The 23,314-nt window shown below is 46.6% G+C and overlaps 1 protein-coding gene across 1 annotated transcript in view; it reads right to left on the reverse strand.

Annotated features, from left to right (window-relative positions):
* Positions 1-23,314, reverse strand: part of TMEM132D (transmembrane protein 132D) — a 643,197-nt gene that overhangs the window by 84,730 nt on the left and 535,153 nt on the right. Inside the window, exon 5 of the mRNA XM_032653976.1 lies at positions 7,409-7,549. Coding sequence (XP_032509867.1) covers positions 7,409-7,549 — 141 coding nt within the window. The remainder of the gene's footprint in view (positions 1-7,408; positions 7,550-23,314) is intronic.

Genomic DNA, 23,314 nt, shown 5'->3' on the forward strand with positions numbered 1-23,314 from the left:
GTCAAGCTCTTGTGAGACAGAAACCCTCAGTGTCAGGCCCTGAAGGACAAATAATGAAAAAAGAAAAAAACAACCTTCTGGGCAAGTATAATCTCAAATTTTGGATTCCACATGTACATTTTTGCCATCCTTTATCCCCCTATTAATTTTAACTCCATAGAAGCAGAAGACAAGGATGTGCTGCTGGGTTAGTACTAATTATTACTCCTATCTTCATTAATGAGAATTTCTGATGTAAGTTGGGGTATGAATCACAGCAGGTGTGTTGTACATTCAGATACATTTTAAATGTGATGTGCGAGCTGGTAGCTGTGTGCCTCGTTTTACCACCAATGGAGGTTTGACTCCTAAATCATCAGGCAAAACACTACCATTCTTTTGTTAGGTTCCAAAAGAACAATGCAATGGCTTTGTGCCAATGACATGCATCCTGTACAAGATACAGTCTTTAAATGCCTGAGCACTGAGTCAGAGGATTTAAAAGGGCTTATGACTCATATCTCATGCCTTAATGCACCTGCTGTCAACATGTTTTCCTTCTTCATATAACAGTGTCCTTGTAGTCACAGAATTATAAGTCAAAGAAATAATTTCCATCACAGAAATGGAGGGGAATTAGCCAGGCTCACCATTATAGGCGTGTTAGAATCCTGGAAGGTGCTGTGCCTGCAATTTGGGCTTCTGCCACCAGGAGGTGCCCATCAGGAATCCTTTGGCTGATAATGAGCATCTGGCTCCAGGTGTACAGAGATGATGCCTATTGGCATCAAGCAAACAATACATCCAAAATCCAAATTTTACGAAGTATGTGTGTTAACAAAAAAAATCAATGTAACAGAAAACACCATGGGAAGGGAATGGAAGATCTAATACTTTGTGCCTTGCTGGATGTTTATTAATGTTCAATACAAATCTGGGTTTATTCTACCATTGATTCATTCCACAAACATTTATTTATTAAGTAACTGCTATGTGCCAGGCCTTCAGTTAAGTCCAAGAATACAGAAATGAGTCTGACAAATACCCAGTCTAGAATGTCTCCAAACCTGGCAGTCTGTCCACACATAAATAACTGAGGATAACCACATCCCAAGCACAGTCACACCTTTACCTAAGAGTTAAGGTCTAAAGAAAGGTGCCTTCACCTCTAGTGAAATTACTCTTGAAAATTTTTTTAAATTGGGGCTTTTTGGACCATGAATGTATTGTTTGACCTCTAAAGAGGTCCCAACAGAGCGTAGCCCAGGATTTATATAGGACTGGCCTAGAAACCATATATTCTTTTCTCTTGGATTTGAGCCAGTTCTGAGACATCCATTTTGCTCCCACAAGGGGCAGCCTCTGTAAGAATGAAACTCATACAGAAGAAAGTGTGGCTATAGGTGAGGGGGTGGGAGAGAGAGAGAGACAAGGAGAATATTTTCATGGTATCTCTTGAGGTTCTGAACAAAACCCCCCAAAACTAGCCCTGAATGAACTTTTCAATTGTGTCAACAACACTTATTATTTTTTTTATATAAACTTATGTCAGTGTGGGTGGGATTTCCTGTTATTTCCAACCCCTAAGAATCACAAAGGATAGTCTCACCAATATCTGAAATGCATCCATGAGGGATCCACTGCCTTCTTAAAAACCCAGCATCCTTGGGAGGCATAAGGTATCATGCCTTCACATAATTTACAATTCAGCGCGAATAAGTCTTCCAGTGATTTCCTGAGAGGAGGTTTTGATATGGATGGAGGAGAACACAGGAGCTTACTGGGCCTCTGGCTGGGAAGGAAGAGAAAGCAAATAAAAATAAAAAGATGGGGGGCAGGGGAGATGGGCTTTAAAGACAGACCTGCTGCTCAGAGGTTTCCCAGGAGCCTCTGAACAGGTGTTGAGACGCTTCTCCAAGGACCCCTTGGCTTTCTTTCTCAAGGGCCTCTAAATGACACCAAAACATTATCTACACCAAGTGATTCTCTTTCAACACCTGTGATTCACAGAGCAGCATGGTGACAGCAGTGTAGGTTGTGGATTTTGATTTTTACGTTGTGCATCAGGTGGTGAGTCCTGTGGATGGATGTGAAATTGGATGCAGAGAGCTTCTCTACTTTCCTTGAGTCTCTGCATTTCCGACGGTGATTTCACGACTCCCGAGATGACTCAAGTCATTCGGAACTCTTTAGGGCACAAATTATCAACGCAGACTTCTTTGATGACCGGTACGATAAGACTAACACAAATTGCTTTGCACAAAAGGACTCCATTCGCTCTTATTTAGGAAGTGGTGTGGTGGGATTCAAGTGTTTGAGCAGTGTCCTAAGGAAGTGACTTTTCTGCACAGCGGTTCTGGCTTCCTCTGTTGTTTTTAACTCCCTGGCAGGCTCTTTTCTCAAGATGGACCCTAATAACTCCAGCATATCCTCTCAGGGATACGGAATAAGAACAAAAGGAGATAAAACGCTTCTCTTGCAGGAGTTCCAGCCAAAGCCTCAGGACTGCATCTGATTGGCTGGGATTGGATACTGGGTCTCTCCCTAAGCCAATGACAGTGTCCAGAGGGATGCAGTGCTTTGATTGGCCACGACAGGTCACATGGCCACTGAAAGCTGGGATGGACATACCATTTAAATTGCATGGATTTAAAATAAATGAGGGACTTCCCTGGTGGCACAATGGTTAAGAATCTGCCTGCCAATGCAGGGCACAGGTGTTCGATCCCTGGTCCAGGAAGATCCCACATGCCACGGAGCAACTAAGCCCGTGCGCCACGACTACTGAGCCTGCGCTCTAGAGCCTGTGAGCCACAACTACTGAGCCCGCGTGCCACAACTACTGAAGCCCATGTGCCTAGAGCCCATGCTCCACAACGAGAAGCCACCACAATGAGAAGCCTGTGCACCACAACAAAGAGTAGCCCCTGCTCGCTGAGACTAGAGAAAGCCCACGCACAGCAACGAAGACCCAACGCAGCCAAAAATAAAGAAATTAAATAAATAAAATTGTAAAATAAATTAAATGAGCCACGGGTATGAAATACACACTGTGGGAATGCAGTCAGTAACTATGTATAACATCTTTGTGTGGTGACAGATCGTAACTAGACTTACCTTGGTGATCATTTTGGAATGCATAGACATATCAAACCACTAGGCTGTGTACCAGGAACTAACATAGTGTTGTAGGTCAATTATACTCCACAACCAACCAAACAAACAAAAGAGATCACAGATTTGTGGTTACCAGAGGCGAGAGGTGAGGGGAGGGGGAATTGGATGAAGACAACCATAGGTACAAACCCTTAGTTACAAGATAACCAGGTACTAGGGATGTAATGTACAACATGATAGACAGAAGTAACCCTGCCGTGTGTTATACATGAAAGTTAAGAGAGTAAATCCTAAGAGTTCTCATCACAAGAAAAAACACTTCTTTCTGTTTCTTTAATTATGTATCTATAGGAAGCGATGGATGTTCACAAACTTATTGTGATAATTGAAAAAATAATTCAAAAAAAGAATTTTGAAAAAGAAAGGAAAAATTTGCACAAATTTGCTGCAAAGACGTGGAGGAATTTTCTAGAGAAAACCAGGTTATTGTTATCAGAAAAAGGGTAGATGAAAGCTGGAGAGACAAAGCATACACGTCCATGACAGGAATCGGCAGTGCTTCCTAAAAGCCGTACAACCGAGAAGAAACGCACAATGGATGACATACCCCGTTCATAATAAATAACCAACAAATAGACTTTCCGGAATATAAAATGACACGCAGAATGTTGCAAACCGGAAGCTGATAAAAGTTTAAGTAACAGACTTCCCCAGGGGTAATTTGTGGTTTCTGAGATCTTTCTCTTCTGCAGGTTCACCTGCATAGTTCCCTTAGCACTTTCCTGGGGCCATGATGGAGAGGGTCCTCAATAAATGATCAACCAGATGGAACGGCATATGGTTTCAGTGATAAGGAATAGCAACGTGGGGCAGACGCATCACAGAAGACTTCATGGAACAAGCACATCTTCAACAGGACCTTAAAAAGTAGGAACAGCTTGGATGGGTCAGAGCAAGCTGGCCAATGGTCTTCTTGGCTGAACTTCCCGATCGTGGTTCAATAAATGCTTGTTTGAGGAAATAATAATAAAGTTAAGTAAACCACCCCTCTGCCCAGACTCTTGCGGCGATTATCTGACATCTACAGGACTAAAACCCCAGGACCCGGCTTCCGTGGCTCCCCTGCCTCTGAGTTAGACGCCCTCTCCAACTACACGTCTTCACATATCAGGCTGTGATGTTTGACTAGTGGAATGAGACCCAGGTTCCTTATTTTTCAAATGAGGATCCTGCCCGTCTCTAGAAGTCAAGACCATCACTGCTCCTGGCACGTAGTAAACGCTTCAGAGAAGGGAGTTATTTTTATCATTATCATGAACAGTCATCCTCCCACATTCAAGCCATGCTGAGCTCCAGTAGTTTTCCAAACATCCCACGATCACTCATGCCTCTGTCCACTACCTTAGTTTGGAGTCTCTTTTTTTAAAATTATTTATTTATTTTTGGCTGCGTTGGGTCTTCGCTGCTGCGCGCGGGCTTTCTCTAGTTGCGGCGAGCGGGGGCTACTGTTCGTTGCGGTGCGCGGGCTTCTCATTGCGGTGGCTTCTCTTGTTGCGGTGCACGGGCTCTAGAGCGCAGGCTCAGTAGTTGTGGCGCATGGGCTTAGTCGCTCCGCGGCATGTGGGATCTTCCCAGACTAGGGCTCGAACCCGTGTCCCCTGCATCTGCAGGCGGATTCTTAACCACTGCGCCACCAGGGAAGTCCCAGTTTGGAGTCTCTTGAAAGCAGAGCCTGAGACCATTAGCTGTAGGCAGGAAAGTGGTTCATGGCAGCAGATGTGAGGAAGGTAAGGAAGACAAGAAGAGGAAGGAGGGAACGACAACAAAAGGTGTGTCGTTGATTTGGTTGCCCCTGAAGCACGTGGGGCTCAGCCCTGCTGGGGGCTTCTGAGCAACTGCGTGGAAGGCACAGGCGTTCAGAAGGATGGAGGCGGCAGCTGCTCTACGGGTGTAGGGTTGCCCCTGGGGGTGCTCACTCCCCAGAAGACTGAGAAAGCTCTCCCAGCTTTGGAAACATCCCTGAGACAGATAAGCTGAGAGGCTCACCAGGATCTAGGGTGGGACACCGTCAGAGCCTGTGCAACAACTTTCCACTTCAGTTACAGCTGAAATCACAGGGGGCCAAGGTAATACGGCCACACAGCACCAAGACCACCTCTGACCACCTTCCTTCACGCTGTTTCCTCTGCCTGCCATGTCCCTTCATGTCTTTTTCAATCTAGCCGACTGGATGTATATTCATCCTTCAGGTCTTAATTGAAATATTTCCCCTGAGAACGCTTTCATGATTCAGTTACACATTTCCTCTTCAGCGCTCCTTGTTCATTACTGCACTGTTGATTCCTTCATTCCACAAACACCTGTTGAGTACCTACTACAGGCCTGGCATTGTTGGAAGCGACGGGGATACAGCAGCGAATGAAGGGGACCAAGGTAGCACTGCCCTCCTGGAGTTTACATCCCGGTGAGACAGTGTGACAATAAATAAAATGAAAATTTTGAATATATAATATAGTTGAAGACATATAAATGTATGATGTACAATTATATAGACTAGACTATAAATAGATGACATATATGAATAAATATGATGGATAAAGGGGGAAGCAGGGATGGAGAAAGGCAGGGCTGTGTGAAAATTTTACAAACTTTGTTCAGGAAAGGCTTTGGCAGGAAGGTAAAGGAGGGAGCGGGCTGGGCAGCCATCGAGGTGAAGAGAGTTAGCAGATGGGGGAGGAGAAAGGGTTTCTGAGCCGTAAGAGGAACAGCAAAGTCTCGCGGCTGGAACAGAGGTAGCAAGAGGGAACTTGGCAAGAGGTCAGACTTGAGGCAGGCGTGGCCGCTGGGCTGCACTTGCCCTGTCCTCGTAAACACTCTGACTTTTCCTTTGAGATGGGAGGGAGCCAGTGGATGGTTCTGAGCTGAGGAATGACATCACCAGGCTTGCACTTGGGTCATCCCGGCTGCTGCATGCGGCCAAGGTGGCCCCTGGGAAACCGAGGAGGTCACCACTTTGACCCAGGAGGGTTATGGCGGCTTGCATTGGGTGGTGGCAGGACACCATGGGGAAGGGTTGCCTCCTGGCTCCTTGGTGTGTTCACTGCCAGCAGGATTTGCTGAAGGGTTGGATGCGGGAGAGAGAGAGAACGGGAAGTCCAGGATGTGCCGTGATGCTGCTCTGAGCCACTCGAAGGATGGATGTGCCATGTACTGATGTGAAGGGGCTTCTGGAATAAGTGGGCGGCGGTGTGCCATGTAACGTGCCACAGGGCTCTGTTGTCTTCTCCCATCTCTGCCTTCTCTGCAAGCAACTAAGGACAGGGATGTGTCTCTAACCTGTGGTCCTAACATCTGAGACGGGACCCAGCGCTTAGCGGCAATTCAAAGGTGCGTTTGTCCACGGCCCTCTTGTGGGTGGAAACGCGCCCTGGGGTTCTCATGGGGGCAGAGAGGTCTCGCGGTCCCTGCGCAGAACAGGCAGGAAGGCTCTGCCTAGTGCCGGGACCACAAGGCTGGGAGTCCCCCTCCCCGGACCGCACCCCTCACCAGCCTGGGGCGTTTGCTGGCATCTCACAGCATCAGAGGAGGTGCCGGGATGCCTTCGTCTCCACAGTGGGTGGTGGCAGCGTGACAAACCCCTCTCCCCTGCCGACTGGCATCGTGCTACAAGCTGCCTGGCACAGCAAACTCCGTCCCCCGCCTGGCACATCCCCCAGAGGGCCTTTGCTTTAGATCACTTCTGCGTTCAGTGGAAAAGGAGAAAGGAGAAGCCAGAGGAAAGGAAAGAGTCTGCGGCACTTACATGAGGCCCGGCGGGAGCTGGTCACCTCATCCCTAAGTCAAGGAGAATTCTGCGGGTTGGCCAGGGAAGCGGAGACCGGTTGTGAATCAAAGCTGGGGGTAACTGTATACTTTATACCCACACTGACGTTCCACAAACGCTTTGCGCACTGAAATCACCCCAGAGCGTGGCTGCATACGTGCTCATCTAGCTTCCCTCCCCTTCCAGCCGGGCGGTCGGGGGCCCGGAACCTCGCTTAGGAGGCTGGGCCCTCACCCTCGCAACCTCCCCAGGAGGTGGGGAAGAGGCCACAAGCGCTTGGAAACGCGGAAGGTCAGAGCATCACAGACCAAGACTCCTCCCCAGACCAATGCTCATCCTGTTCTATTCCTGGGCAGGGAATGGAGGCGGCAGGATAACCAGAGCGGGATCGGGGGGCATCCCGAAGGGCCCCGTGGTCCCAGCGGGTCAGCCAACACTGATGCCGACACGACAGCGGATTTCTGCGGGGGCCGGGAGGTGTCGACTTGCCTTAATGACGTCTTCATCGGAAGAGCGGCACTCCACAGACTTGAGATCGGTCACGGCGCCGTCCTCCTCCACGGAGACCACCTTCACCGGCACGGCCACCGTCTTCCCAGTGAGGACGGCTGTGTTCAGGATCTCCGCCTCCTGGAAGACCAAAACACGTCCTACGGTCACACCCCTGCACGTACGCATGCAGACCGCCTTCCCCAGCCTCCCTACAAAGAGCCCCACCCCTACTCAGGCTCAAAAAGCCCGGCACTGGGCACCGGCCGAGGGGTCACGGCGGCCAGGAGAGAACGTTCCGCCATCACCCAGACTTGCGCAGGGAGAGTATGATGGAGAAGGGGTATCACATGTGGGGGCGAAGGAGCAAATGTATCACTCATATTGTGCTTAACAAACCTCACCATGTACCAGGAACTGCCTTAAGCACTTTGTAAATATGGACCTATGAATTCTCACAGCATCCCAACGCGCATTCGTATTCGCTCCATTTCGTGGATGGCACAGAGAGGTTTTGTCATCTGCCCAAGGTCACACAGCTAGGAAGTAGCGAAGGTGGGATTTGAACCCAGGATGCTCAGCTCCCGAGTCCATGTGTTCGCCATTCCAATTGGCATAAATCCACACAAAATGATTCCAATATCAGCAATCAACTGTTGGCCAGAGGAGCAAGGTGCCTAGATTAGTAACGATGCAGGGGGCAGGCAGAGGCTGTGAGAGACCCTCACTCTGTAGGCTGTCGCTCAGGCTTCTTTCACTTACTGCCAATTTTCACATCCTGGCCTCTGTGCTTGTCTGGAATGCTGTGATGGCCCCAGTGACACTCCCAGAGCCCCATCAATGTGACACACGCACGCACAACACACACCCAAGCATGCGTTTTCCCTACTAAACTCTCCCTCCAGAGCTCAGATCAACACACGTGTGTCCTCTGGGGCACCCCCCGCTTGCCCCTGTTATTTGCTTGCAGAGGTCGAGGACGTGACAGGCCCTCAGAGCCCAGGAAACAAAGGCAGGGCCTCTCCTTCAGGCACCCGACACACCTGCCGTTTTACTGTTACTTATAGTCGTTCAATCCTTTCATCCCTCTTCTAGAAGGTAAGCTCTGCGGGCTGCATCTGCTTTCTGCTCACCAGAACCTCACCCAGAGCCCGTGGAAGGCATGGAGAAGGGCCCAACAGGGAAGGAACTGGAATCCACACTCTCCTTGCTGTGTATCTCAGTCCTCTGTGCATGAGTACCTTCTTTTATTAATTTTAATTTTTATTGAAGTATAGTTGACTTACAATGTTGTGTGGGTTTCAGGCGTAGAGCAAAGTGATTCACTTACATATATACATATATTTATTCTTTTTCAGATTCTTTCCTATTATCGGTTATTACAAGATATTAGAGTTCCCTGTGCTATACAGTAGGTCCTTGTTTATCTCTTTTATATATAGTCGTGTGTATCTGTTAATCCCAAACTCCTAATTTATCCCTCCAGCACCTTCCCTTTTGGTAGCCATAATTTGTTTTCTATGTCTGTGATTCTATTTCTGTTTTGGAAAGAAGTTCATTGGTATCATTTTTTTAGATTCCACATATATGTGATATCATATGATTATCTGTCTGCATGAGTCCCTTCTCCTTGGCACTGGGTACACAGGTGACTTTTCCCGGACACTGAGCAATAATCCTTACTCTGCCCTCAGTGCGCCCATGCCTCCTCTGGCTACTCTTATACTGTTGTGGCTTGTGAACTGGCACTGTCCTGGGAGATCATATGAGCCCATTTCTCAGATGGAGAACACTGAGCCCTAGGAATCTCATTCTTCTCTGCAGGGATTGTCACTTCTAATCACATGAAAATCAAAGTCCCTGGGCTTCCCTGGTGGTGCAGTGGTTGAGAGTCTGCCTGCCGATGCAGGGGACGTGGGTTCGTGCCCCGGTCCGGGAAGATCCCACATGCCGCGGAGCGGCTGGGCCCGTGAGCCATGGCCGCTGAGCCTGCGCGTCCGGAGCCTGTGCTCTGCAACGGGAGAGGCCACAACAGTGAGAGGTCCTGCATACCACAAAAAAAAAAAAAAAAAAAAAAAAAAAAAATCAAAGTCCCTGTGTAACCCGAAATCTCTGTATAACAAGACTTCCGAGTTCTAGCCCATGGCATTCTCAGTGCAACCCCCGTTCATCACATGTCCATCGTGTTCTAAGGGGTTCTGTGTCAGCACGCACACCGAGTTTCTTCTGTCAGTCTGAACTTGACTGACCTAGCCTTGGAACAGCAACAAGAGAACATCTGGACAGGCATTAGGAGCTGTTTAGGGAGGCTTTTGCATCTCTTAGAGACAGGCTTGCAGAGATTCTGGTTAATCTGGTTTTCATGTGAAATCACAAACGCCTGTTTAGCCGCACGCCAGAAGAAGGCGTAGAAGTTTATCATCTTAAAATTACATAACCGTTTTCCTTATGTCAACTTTCCATTTCTTATATAAGATCTTACTTTTCCTTTATAGGACATGGTTCATTTTATACTTAGCTCATTTGGTTTAGCCTTTGGAAATGATAATATATATATACACATATATGTATATAAATATATATTTTGTTCCTTTATTTTAATTCTGAAAGACAAGACTACAGTTTGTAATGTTCCTGAATTTCAAAGACCATGCCTGAATATGCATAGGCCTCCAAATGCCCCATTGTTTATGCACCTTTTTTTTTCCTCCCCTGTGGGTTCCCAGCCAGATTTTGTTTTATTTTGGGTACAAACATAGTAAAAAAGAATAAAGGAGCCCAGTCAGAATGTGGTGCTACTTTCTGTTGCCTCTGGGAAGGAAAAAGGCCGGGCGTATTTTTCTACTCTAAAGGGTAGAGATCAAAAGGAACTATTCTTACTTTGGGAAGAAGTGGAAAAAAAGCATTTTAACTCTCGGGCCCAAACTGGCCCACTTCACAGGGAAAAAACAGACCAGAGGAGCAGCATTAGGACACCAGTATCAAAGAAAACAATTTTGCACATCAGTGGCGGAAAAGTAAAGAGCACGTCTGCTCCAACTCAAAAGGCCTTTAATGCATTTGCAGTCAGGTCAGCATCATGGGAAACGACCCTGCGGTAGCCAATGAGCAGCTGTGAGCCCGCACATCTGGGGTGTTTTCTTATCCTCTAAACAGAAAGCATCACTCTGCCTGCAGGATCTCGGTGGGGATTAGGGACTGAGATTTCAGGCTTGGTATTCCCCTGCCTTCTCTGTGCAATTCTTTGATATTAAGAACCTTCTCTTAACTCTGCTCAATATTCGGTAATAACCTAAATGGGAAAAGAATTTGAAAATGAATAGGATATATATATATATGTATATATATGTTTACAGAGTATATATATAACTGAGTCACTTTGCTGTACACCTGAAACTAACAACATTGTCAGTCAACTATACTCCAATATAAAATAGAAATTACAAAAAAAGAAACCTAGATCAAATCCACCGAATAATCCGTGGACTTCATGGTTATAAAAAGCAATATATTCCCCACTGCTTTTTTTTTTTAAGTTGTTGCTGTGTTTCGTTTGAATGAGTTAAGTTTTTTTCTTTCACTTGCATTAATAAAGTTTTGAGTAGTGCAAAAAATAAAATAAAAAATAAATAAGGTGAAAACAAAAAAGAACCTTCTCTTGTGCATCACTGGCTTTCTCTAGGACGTGAACGGTGGGTGGATGGCTCACAAAAGCCTCTAGACAAGACGGTGGTGGTGCTAGTGCCTGCTGAGCCCTGGCTTGGGCTGAGACGTCATCCCATAAAACCCTTGAACTCAGCTGCCTTATTGTCGTGAGTTCACCTCATCAGAGCCCCTGCGCCTAGGAAACAAAGGCAGCATCTCTTGAGAAAGCTGTCTCAGTCTTTACTGATAGCTCCATGCTCGCCTTCTGCCACCTGGACATCCTGTTCTTGCCAGTAAGTCCTTCCTGGGAATCTGACGCCACAGCTGCAGAACTTCAGGGTCACCAGAGGATAGGAGGGAGTGTGGGTGGGGGCAGAGAAGCTGACTGTGGCACCAGAAAAAGGGACAACCTCCTGAGTGAGGCCACACATCCTTTTCTTGGAATCTAACTAATTATCCTCTATTGTAAGGAAACAATAACCGTCCTCATTTTGCTGGAGAAATGATGACCCGCATCTCGTTTTGGAAAGCCCCTAGAATAGATGCTGGGACGGGGACTCAAGGGCCATTTGTTTGGGAGGTTGAGGGAACTTCAGGAAGGGAGTGGGGAAAGGATACAGGGAGGAAGAGGCAGCCAATGAGGGTGTGTGTCCTGCCAGCGACCACAGTGGAGGCTGGAGCTTAGTCCTGCAGGGGTTGATCTCTTTTACGAAATATACCGTGCATTTTATATATCTCAATAGGTTGAAATGGATTATGATATATTTCCCTGCGGGGACGTTATCTGAAATCACCCCTAAAAATAATTCCCCGGAGGGGCAAGGGAGCTGGGGTATTTATACATTCATCCAGCCTGCTGTGTGTGTAGGCAGACAGGCTTCGACAGTCCCAAGGAAAGCTCCTGGCAGACGGTAACACTGGGAATTGGTCTGGAAGGGTGTAAGGGAAATGCATACAGCACCGACAGTCTGCTGTGACTTAAGTGTGAAGTAATTTGACATATGGAGGTCTAACGGATTGGAACCAACATTAGAGTGTTTGTTTGTTTTTTAAAAATTTCCTCCTGCTTCTAGGATTCCAATTTTCTCTTCGGGTATGAGCACAGTCATTTGTTCATAGGCACTCTTGAAAATTAATTGTAAAACAGAGGAGAAGATAATGGGTACAGGAAAACATTACATGAGATGGGGAACAGTCTAAATCACGTCAAAAACAGAAACAGACTCACAGACACAGAAAACAAACTTATGGTTACCAAAGGGGAAAACAGGACAGAGGGATAAATTAGGGGTTTGGGATTAACAGAGACACACTACTATATATAAAACAGAGAACTAACAAAGACCTACCGTATACCACAGGGAACTATACGCGATATCTTGTAATAATCTATAAGGGAAAAGAATCTAAAAAAGAATATATATGTATGACTGAATCACTTTGCTGTACACCTGAAACTAACACAACATTGTAAACCAACTATATTTCAATAAAAATTTTTAAAAAACACATCAAGGGGGCTTCCCTGGTGGCGCAGTGGTTGAGAGTCCACCTGCCGATGCAGGGGACGCGGGTTCGTGCCCCGGTCCGGGAAGGTCCCACATGCCACGGAGCGGCTGCGCCCGTGAGCCATGGCCGCTGAGCCTGCACGTCCGGAGCCTGTGCTCTGCAACGGGAGAGGCCGCAACGGTGAGAGGCCCGCGTACCGCAAAAAAACCCCACACATCAAGAGATGGATCTGTGTGTTAGAGACAGTTTGTAACTCACCCAGCGTGCATTCTGCCTTCCTGCCGACTTACCAAAATGCCAATTTCGTTTGAGGCTGTAAAATGCCCAGCTAAAATTATTACATTTCTCTGGCTGCACTTAAGCTGTGACACAGTTCTGGTCTGTGACATATAAATGGCAGTCACTGGGTGAAGCTTCCATGGAAGTTTTAAAATAAACCAGGTTCTGAAGGTTGTTTCGTGCTACCCCTTTCTTCCTTCCCACTGTGCACAGATGATGCCGGAGTTGGCGCTGTCTCTTGTACCCCCAAAATTGGAGTTTGCTGTTAAGAGCCACACGGTTCAGTGTAGTACAGTTGGTTAAGAGTGTGGAAGCTCTCCCTGGTGGCACGGTGGTTGAGAGTCCGCCTGCCGATGCAGGGGACGCGGGTTCGTGCCCCGGTCCGGGAGGATCCCACGTGCCGCGGAGCGGCTGGGCCCGTGAGCCATGGCCGCTGAGCCTGCGCGTCCGGAGCGTGTGCTCCGCAACGGGAGAGGCCACAGCAGTGAGAGGCCCACGTACCGCAAAAACAAACAAACAAACAAAAAACAGTGAGGAATCTCATATGGGACCATTGGGTTCAAATCCCACCTTTGACACAATTCACTGGGTGACCTTGGGCAACTTAACTCCATTTTTAAAAGAATTTTTGTGGATTTTTTTTTTTTTTTTTTTTTTTTTTTGCGGTACGCGGGCCTCTCACTGCTGTGGCCTCTCCCGTTGCGGAGCACAGGCTCCGGACGCGCAGGCTCAGCGGCCACGGCTCACGGGCCCAGCCACTCCGCGGCATGTGGGATCCTCCCGGACCGGGGCACGAACCCGCGTCCCCTGCATCGGCAGGCAGACTCCCAACCACTGCGCCACCAGGGAAGCCCTAAAAGAATTTTTTATTAAATATAATTGTTTTCTGACTTTTTGGCTTAGTTCCCCAGACCCGCGCTCCCTGCATTGGAAGTGCAGAGCCTTAACCATTGGACTGCCAGGGAATCGAACTTACTTAACTCTTGGTGCCTACATTTTCTCAACTATAAAATGAGGATAACAGTACCCACCCTTGCGTTTGCCCTATAGGTTTAGGTGAGTTTATAATTGCAGAGTGTTTACAACACTGCCTGGTGCCTCGGAAGTTCTAAGTGTTCGATAAAGACAGTAGGTCCCTTACATACGAACCTTCAAGTTGCGAACCTTCAAAGATGCAAACGTGCGTTCCATCAACGTCCAGCGTGAGTGCTATTGCAGCTCGCCCTCCGTCTGCTATGGCTGAGGGTCCTTCAGCTCTGCCATCTCCCACCTCCTCTCCCTCCTCCAGTCAGTAACTCTTCCTGCCTGTTCACGCGATGCCAGCCCGTGTGCCAGCTGTTGTATGGTACTACTGTACTTTTCAAGGGACTGCGATGTAAGATTTAAAATGTTTTATTTTTTGTGTTTGCTTTTTATGTATTATTTGTGTGAAAAGTATTATAAACCTATCAGTACAGCACTATATAGCTGACTGTGTTAGCTGGGTACCTAGGCTAACTTGGTTGGACTTGAGAAGAAATTGGACCTATGCACCTGCTCTCAGAATGGACCTCAGAATGGACTTACTGGACCCAAAGGTGCATGATGACTGCAAAGGAGGAGTGTCCCCCAGAATTCCTGTCCGCTTGGAACCTCAGAATATGACCTGATTTGAGCATAGAGTCATTGCACATATAATTAGTTAAAATGAGGTCATGTTGGGTTTGAGTCGGCCCTAATCCAATGACTGGTGTTCCCCATAGGAAGAGAAAACACAGTCAGAAGCTCAGGGAAGATGGTCCTGTGAAGATGGAGGTGGAGATGGGAGGGATGCAGCCACCAGCCGAGGGGCATCAAAGATGCTGGCCTCACCAGAAGCTGGAAGAGGTAGGAAGTGTCCTTCCCAAGAGCTGTCAGAGGGAGCATGTCCTGTTGACAGCTGGATTTTTGATCTGGAGATTCCTGAACTGTGAGAGAATAAATTTCTGTTTTTTTTTTAATTGAAGCATAGTTGATTTACAATGTTGTGTTAATTTCTGCTGTATAGCAAAGTGATTCCGTTATACATATACATACATTCCTTTCATCTTTTCCATTGTGGTTTATCACAGGATATTGAATATAGTTCCCTGTACTATACAGTAAGACTTGTTGTTTATCCATCCTATAGAATATCTTACGTCTGCTAACCCCAGACCCCCGGCCGGTCCCTGCCCCCGCCCCCTTGGCAACCACCAGTCTGTTCTCTGTGTCTGTGAGTCTGCTTCTGTTTCGTACATAAGTTCATTTGTATCACATTTTAGATTCCCCCTATAAGTGACATCATATGGTATTTGTCTTTGTCTGACTTACTTCACTTAGTATGATAATCTCTAGGTCCATCCATGTTGCTGCAAATGGCATTATTTCATTCTTTTTAATGGTTGAGTAGTATTCCACTGTGTATATGTACCACATCATCTTTATCCATTCATCTGTTGGTGGAGATTTAGGTTGTTTCCACGTACATTTCTGTAGTTTTAAGCCACCGCATTTGTGGTACTTTGTTAGGGCAGCCCCAGGGAACTAGCACAATGACTGAGCCCCGAGGAGAAGCAGCCTGGATGCTGGATGCCCCGCAGCACTAAGCTGGGACAGCGTCCTCTGAACACACCTGGAGAGAAGACTAAAACCGTGCTCATTTCATCCTTCTGTGTTTGTGTGTCCTGCTACGCACAGATAATCACAGTCCTATCTGACACCCTGGAAGGAAGAAATCCTCATCCGTTTTCACAGGTCTTAGGCTGAAATAAGCAAGGTAAATTGCCTATAGTCCCTTAATGAGAAGAAAACCATGTTTGGACCTTCAACATGACTGTGGCTTTTGGAGATCATTTTAACATGTGGTTTTGAGATGATCCCACGTTTGTTAAACTGGACAAACACGGTTGGAATAGAACAAATGCGGTGTCAGCCGCATCCACTGCTTCCTCTCTGAACGAAAGCATCACAGATGAAGCTGTGGGCACCCCATTGGAGGAGCGGCGAGAAGGACAAACGTCCCATTAAACAAACAGAACGGAGCACAAAGGGAAGCACCGCCTTCGGCTACGATGTGCGAAGCTTGGCTGCACGTCTGCGTCTGGGAAAGTTGGAGGCTTGTCTGATCAAAGCGGCACGCAGCCCCATCCCTTCACCTCCAAGCAGGGCGTTTCACATCTTTTAACTCAGTGAGAGAGAAATTTGAAAGATGGGCGTTATGAGGAGTTGGCAATAAAAGTTAACTGGCACACTCAGCTTGCTTTTACTTAGATTTGCACAAAGATAGCATTCCCTCTGGGGGCTTATAAGGACAGAAGAAGAGGGTGTAAGCTCTCCAACAAATAAGATTTGAGTGAAATATCAAAGTAAATTTCCTTATAATATTTTTAAAGGAAAATAAAGAGTTCCTGGGACGGACAGCTTTTGTTTTCACCTGCCCCAAGTCCTTCTGCCTAATAGGACTTCAGTTTTCCTTTGGGGAAACCATCCCCTCTTTTTAGGACTGAAAATCACCATAACCCTCTGCCCCTGGCCACAGAAGTCGGCAGACCTCTCTGAAGCTATGACAGTCAGGTCCTCCTACCCTGGATCTGAACTTCATTCAAGGAGAGTGAGGCAAGGGCCAAGGATGTTTCCATTTCGTTCGTCCCACTGGCGGCACCTGGAAAAGTCTGTCATTTGTCCTCTTATCTGTATTTCCACTAAGGTCCTGGTTCCTGCCTTTTTAACTATTTTATCTACTCTCTGAGAGAGCCTGGATTCATTTGATAAATTCCTTTTTAGAGGGTAGAACTTATGTTAAGTGTTCTCACCACACACTCTAGTAATAATAATAATAATAGGAGAGGGAAGAAACTTTGGGAGGTGATGGATATGCCCATGGCCTTGGTAGTGGTGCTGTTTTCACAGGTACAGTTAAGTCCCCTACATACGAACGAGTTCCATTCTGAGAGCGCGTTCGTAAGCCCATTTTGTTCTTAAGTCCAACAACGTCAGCCTAGGTACCCACCTAACACAATCGGCTACATAGTACTGTACTATTATAGGTTTATAATACTTTTCACGCAACTAATAGATAAAAAGAAACAACACAAAAAATAAGGAAAACATTTTTGATCTTACGGTGCAGTCCCTTGAAAAGTACAGTAAATGCCGTACAACAGCTGGCACACAGGGGCTGGCATCGCGTGAACAGGCAGGAAGAGTTACTGACTGGAGGAGGGAGAGGAGGTGGGAGATGGCAGAGCTGAAGGACCGTCAGCCATAGCAGACGGAGGGCGAGCTGCAATGTCGCTCACGCCTGACGCGGACGGCTCAGGTGCTGGTTCCTTGCTGGATTCAAGTCTATCCACCCTCTTGAAAAAACGATCCAGTGATGTCTGGGTAGTAGCTCTTTTTTTCTCGTCGTAGATGACACGGTAGCACTGGATTGCATTCTGAGCGGCTGCTGCAACCTTCGTGTACCGTTCTACGTTCGGGTCCTGTGTCTCAAAATCTAACAGTGCCGCCTCAGATAAAGAAAATCCCCTGCCACTTCCTGCGCCGTGAATCTCTTCGGTTCTTCAGTTACTTCTTCTTTCTCGTTTCTCACGAAAGCACAACCACTTGTAGAGGATGCACGCACGTGACAATGTACGCCAGACACGTGAACTAACTTATGTGATTGGACATGTGGACGGACGTTCACGTCTTTGAAAGTTAGTAACTTGAAGGTTCGTATGTAGAGGACTTACTGTATATACTTATCCCCAAACTCATCAAGTTGTATACTCAGCTTTTTACATGTCAGTCATACCCCAGACGTGGTTAAAACAAACAAACAAACAAAAGACAGAATCATTTTCTTTTGCTTACAAAGAATCCTACTTGATAAAGGCAACCAGGAGACTTTAGATGAAAGCATATTGTTTTATAGGGTTTCCTTCTAATTCTTATCGAGAGGCAGACTTTTTATTTCTTTAATGATTATCAATTTGTTAGCCAATCTGCAAACTGGATACCGCATTAGTTTGAGTTTTCCCCCAAAGCAGAGCCTGAGACAAGGCTCTGGATTCAGTTAATTTATTTGCAGGGGGTGGGAGTGAGGGGTGAGGCATACGGGAGGCAGGGAAGGAGGGAAAGCCAACAGCAGGGTGTGCACAGGCTGGAAGCACTCATCCCCCAGGGGTGTACCCTCTACACTTGGGCACAGGCTCCCCGGATGTAAGAAAAGCCCTGGACCCACCTGTGGGAAGTTGTCTGAACGACTCAAGCTGGGACCAGGTCAGGGAACTGCCCAGAGGAGGGCTGAGGGCACGTGACAGGGCACCAGCGACAGCAGCTCCAGAAATGGCCCCAGGTGTTAGAAAGTTGCTCCCATGTCGGGTAAGAAATTTCCCAGGATAAACTCTGGGATGAGTAGTTTACTTAATTTTTTTAAAAAAGAAACACACCTGGACATTCCCGCTTGCACGGAAATACGTGGGCAGAACTCACACTGCTTTAAACAGCAGGTTTCAGAACTCAAGCTTCTTTACTTGCCAGCTTATCATCCTTGGAGAGACTAAAATAACTTATCACTGAATAAGACCACATCAAATTCTCCACTGAAGCAAAGACACAAACACGGTGGCATCCCTACGGGTCATCAGGAGATGAAGAATTCACACATCCTGGATCAAGGACCTGCACTGAGAGCAATGGCACCATCTGGGGAGGTGACCTTGTGCCTTTGGGAGCACAGCTGAGGTCTGCCTGCGATCTGCAACATTCTTATTCTTTTCCTGACACTTCTGCAACTTCCTGTATGGCTAATAGATTCGTTTTTTTAAAAAAAATAGGTACTAGGGCTTCCCCGGTGGCACAAAGGTTAAGAATCCGCCTGCCAATGCAGGGGATATGGGTTCAGGCCCTGGTCCGGGAAGATGCCACATGCCGCGGAGCAACTAAGCCCGTGCGCCACAACTACTGATCCTATGCTTTAGAGCCCGTGAGCCACAACTACTGAGCCCGCGAGCCACAAGTACTGAGCTTATGCACCACAACTACTGAAGCCCGCGCGCCTAGAGCCCGTGCTCTGCAACAAGAGAGGCCACCGCAATGAGAAGCCCGCGCACCACAATGAAGAGTAGCCCCTGCTCGCCACAACTAGAGAAAGCCCACGCGCAGCAACAAAGACCCAACACAGCTATAAACAAATAAATAAAAAATTAAAAAAAATAACAAATAGGTACTCGATTTCTTACCATATTTACCCATTCTTCCAAGTATCTTGGAACTAATGTGCGGTTCTGAGAAACACTTTGTCAGTCAAGGATCTTAGCTGCAGACAACAGAATCCACCGTAGCTCATTTCAGCTGAAAGGGATTTGTCGAGTGTGGGCAGAGCCCTGCACTGTTGCTGGACTTGAAGGAACAGTCTCCAGCCCACCTCCCAAGATCAAGGCCTGGAGCCACAGAGCGGGCCCACCATGGACTTGCCGCCTCTGCCATGATTAGGAAGCTGACAAATCAGGCAGATTGTTCTAGAATCTCATTACCTCTCCCCAGATCTCAGGCAGCCACATGGATGCCCACACACTTCCTTGCCCCAGCGTTGGAAACAAAGCATCACAGGTGCCTCCAACTGGCAGAAAGTAAATCGCAAGCCTAAACCCTCACAGACACTTTGCTCTCTCTCAGGAGAGGGCTGCATAAAGTAGGCTTCTGGAATTTATGTAGAGAAGATGAGATTTATACTGTGGGGAGCGCTACGGATGCCAAGAGGTACGTACCTCTGGGGCAGCTATGCGTGATAGTTTTCCACTACATATATCAACACTACCTGTGCTGGTATTTTCCTGACGTTAAAACACAAGAAGGCATATTCTGTTGTCTGTTAATTCCCTTAAATTAACATTTTATCACGTTGGCACTGTTCACCCTCTGGTTTTGCTGCCAACTCTAGCGACACAACAAATAATACCTTATGATTCCTTGTCCACAGCAGACTGCATTCTAGGACATCGAACGTCAAAGGGATATAAGAAGCGAGAATTTAGGTCTTATACTAAAATAAATACGCTGCTGACTTAAAGACGGATGCCCAGATCAGGTATAAAAATGATTTTTCCCCTTCTTGCCAAAATATATCATATTCCAACGTGACATTTAAAATCTAGGTGAGGGGAAACTCTAAAACACCAGTATGGCACGGGTACCCATCGATCAGAAGAGATGCCTGGCCAGTCAGTCTAGATGTCGGTGGGTATGCCGTGCAGTGAATTCCAGCTGACACCAGAGAAATGAAGGCTCAGCAAATATGCCATTCGTGCCTCTGTATTTTCCACCCTTGCTGTTAGGTAGGGCCATGTAAACACTTACAGTCACTAAAATGTTAGGGTCAATGTTGTTTGCTACCTCTGGGTTGAGGCAGTAACGCTTTCAAGCACAGTTATCCATTCTTATCCATTCTTTTTCATCACCTGCCCTGACTGAAGAGGCTGCACATTCCAGGTGGTTCAGCTCCAAGATGGTAGAGCCTGTTAGACCCAAGTCAGTGTATGGAGAAGAGCTTCCTGCTGCCCCATGTGGGACACAAAGCAGGAGTAATAAAAATGCTTTCCTTGTCTTACGGCAATGAGACAGCAGAGCTACTTGTTACCGTAATATAACCAAATCCACCCTAATACACATTTCCCAACTCCAGTTTCCAGAAGTATATATCCACTGAGTTCTGGACTGTGCCCCCAGCCAAAGGAGACGCCTCAGGTGTGAAAACTCAACACTGCTAGGCGACTGGCCCTTCATCTCCTAGTTGACTGGCCTGATTCCTGCTGAAACGAGCTGGGGCAGACCCAGCCTAAGTCAGTGGGGGACCTAACATCTCTGCAACCAAGCTCTTCCTCAATGTGATTCCCTCACTGCGGTTAACGTCTTAAATCTTTTCAATTCACTTCCCAACAAAGATCAATAACCTGATAAATAGACTAGTGACTCATCACCCTGTCTTCGTCTCTCGCTTGTTTGGCCAAGCTCTGTTATTCCAGCACCCCTAATGGATACCAAACATGCCAATTCATACCACATTAAACAGAAGAGCCATTAGATGACCACGGAAATACTCCATCTCATTAGCGATAACGGTGCATCACGATAAATGCTCTCTGTGCTTCTCTTAACAAGTGAAAGCATCAGTCAGTTTGGCACCTGCATTGCAAACCAATTTACAAACCACTCTGTTCTTTTAAGGTACATCTGCCCTTGGGTTTAATGGCTGTCGTGTGGTATGGAGAATTATGTCAGCAGCCATACGGGGTAAAGTAAAATTATTCTCCCTCTCATGGGGAAGCAGGGTAATGTCACACCACGGAGCCCAAAGGAGGCGGGTGGTCTGCTCACGCCTTTCACCAGTTAGGCTGGTTTTTGGACGCCACTGAACCACAAACCCAATGCACGGTGCGTTTACATTTTTATGTGAATTTAAAAAACTTGTCAAGGTTACACAACCTCGTTGTTAAAATATTACATTTGTGATCAAAGGTTTATCATAAAATACCACGAAAAGCCATCCCACCCATTTTTGTTCTCAGGTAACCACTTTCAACTCTCCTACTATGTTATGAAGACTTTTTTCCATATATCTAAATAACATGCTCTATTACAGTTTCTTGACATAGTAGGTTCAAGTACTATCTACTGATTTTCTGGGATGATGGATGAAATCTTCTCTCTCCCTCCACAGTCTCTCCTGTCCCTGTCCATATGATTAGGTTCCTGTTTGGGTCCCTCTATTAGCTATCTTTTTCATTTTAAGCAAACATACCTCTCATCAAGAGAGAACGTGTTGACTCCCGAGTGGTTTAAAAGTCTGTTTGCCCAGTTCTGACACTTTTCCTATGCAGAAGTGGAGTCTAGGGACCCTCCCCCGCAATACAGGCTGGCCTTAGTGACTAATGTCTGAAGCTTAGAATGCAGTGAAGTGATGCCCTGTTATTTCTGAGGCTCGGTCATCCAAGGCAATATAGCTTCCACCCGGTTTTCTCCCTGGGGACCCTTGTTATTGGAACGCAGCCGCCATGCTGTGACGAAGCCCAGGCCACCTGGAGAGGCCACTGCCGTGTAAATGATCTGGTCGGCAGCACTGACCCACCAGATACATCAGTGAGGAAGCCTTCGAGGGGACTCCCACAGCTGAGCAGAAGCCAGCTAGCCGAGTCCTGTCAACTCCCAGAACCACCACAGAAAACAATATAAATGACAATCGCCTTGGTTATGCCACAACATGGGCTTTCTTATGCAGCGAGAGGTAACTGAGACTCCACACACTTTATAAGATGAGAATATTAGCACTGCTTAAATGCCCCTTCAGCTCTTAATACCACACTGACCTCCCAACTTTTCTCATTTCTAACTTTTCCTTTTATCCTCTCAAGGTTGATAATATCTACATTGTGTCCTGAAGTATAAGGAAGCCTCCGGTGCTTTCTACAAAGGCTGAGTCTAAAAGCTGGAAACCAGTAATGCATCCATTATACTCATACAAACATTGTTCACTGGGGAGCAGAGGTTCTCCGTCTAGATGCTATTGATGTTTGGGGGCCAGAAGACTCTTTGTTCTCGGTCTAGTCTCCGCACTTTACATATTTAGCAGCATCCCTGGACTCAGCACACGAAATGCCAGGATCTTCCTCCTGTTGTGATGGCCAAACATGTCTCCAGACTTCACCCAGTGCCACCTCAGTTGAGAACCACCGTGGTAGGACTAAAGAGTATCCTAGGATCCATTTCTTTCCACTCTAATATTTACAGAGGATGGTGTTACCGATCACCTGTCTCTTCTACCTTTCTCAGTTTATTCTTTTCATAACCTTCATTGTTGTCCGGCTCTTTACTGACCTCTCCATTCTCCTGGGGGTCTTCCCAGCAGAACTTCCCGTGCTTCTGTTCCAACAGATATATTCTCCAAGGAAACAGCATAGATGTAATTTGGGGACTTTCCTTTACTAGATTCAGAGTTTAATAAATATATGCACCAAAGGATGGAAAAAAATTTTAAATGCTCAAGGAGGAGGGAGGGAAATCCTTAAATTTTCTTCATCAGTGACAATTACAAACTCTACTGTGTACAGGGTTTCGTGCAAGCAGAACTGGCTGTCTGTAGTAGATGTGCCTTTGAAAACTGAATGTAAAGAAATTTTAAAAAATCATTTTGTGTGTGTGTGTGTGTGTGTGCCAGTGGAGCGCACTGTTAAAAATGATCCTAAAATGGTAAGATCAAGGTCCGGCTCAAATGCTACATCCTTCTTAATCTCTCCAGGTAGAAAACAATTGTGTAAAGTTTATTATAGATATTATAGAAAATAAATTATATATGGAGACAGTAGAGCATAGAGTGAAGAATACTGACTCTGGAATAAGGCAGCCTGGCTTTGTACCCCACTTTCTATACCTACTAGCTCTGTGACTCAGGCAAACCAGTGCCTGCAGTCTGATCATCTGTACAATGGGCTGTAA

The sequence above is a fragment of the Phocoena sinus genome, chromosome 14 (assembly GCF_008692025.1).
Source record: "Phocoena sinus isolate mPhoSin1 chromosome 14, mPhoSin1.pri, whole genome shotgun sequence".
Lineage (NCBI taxonomy): Eukaryota > Metazoa > Chordata > Mammalia > Artiodactyla > Phocoenidae > Phocoena > Phocoena sinus.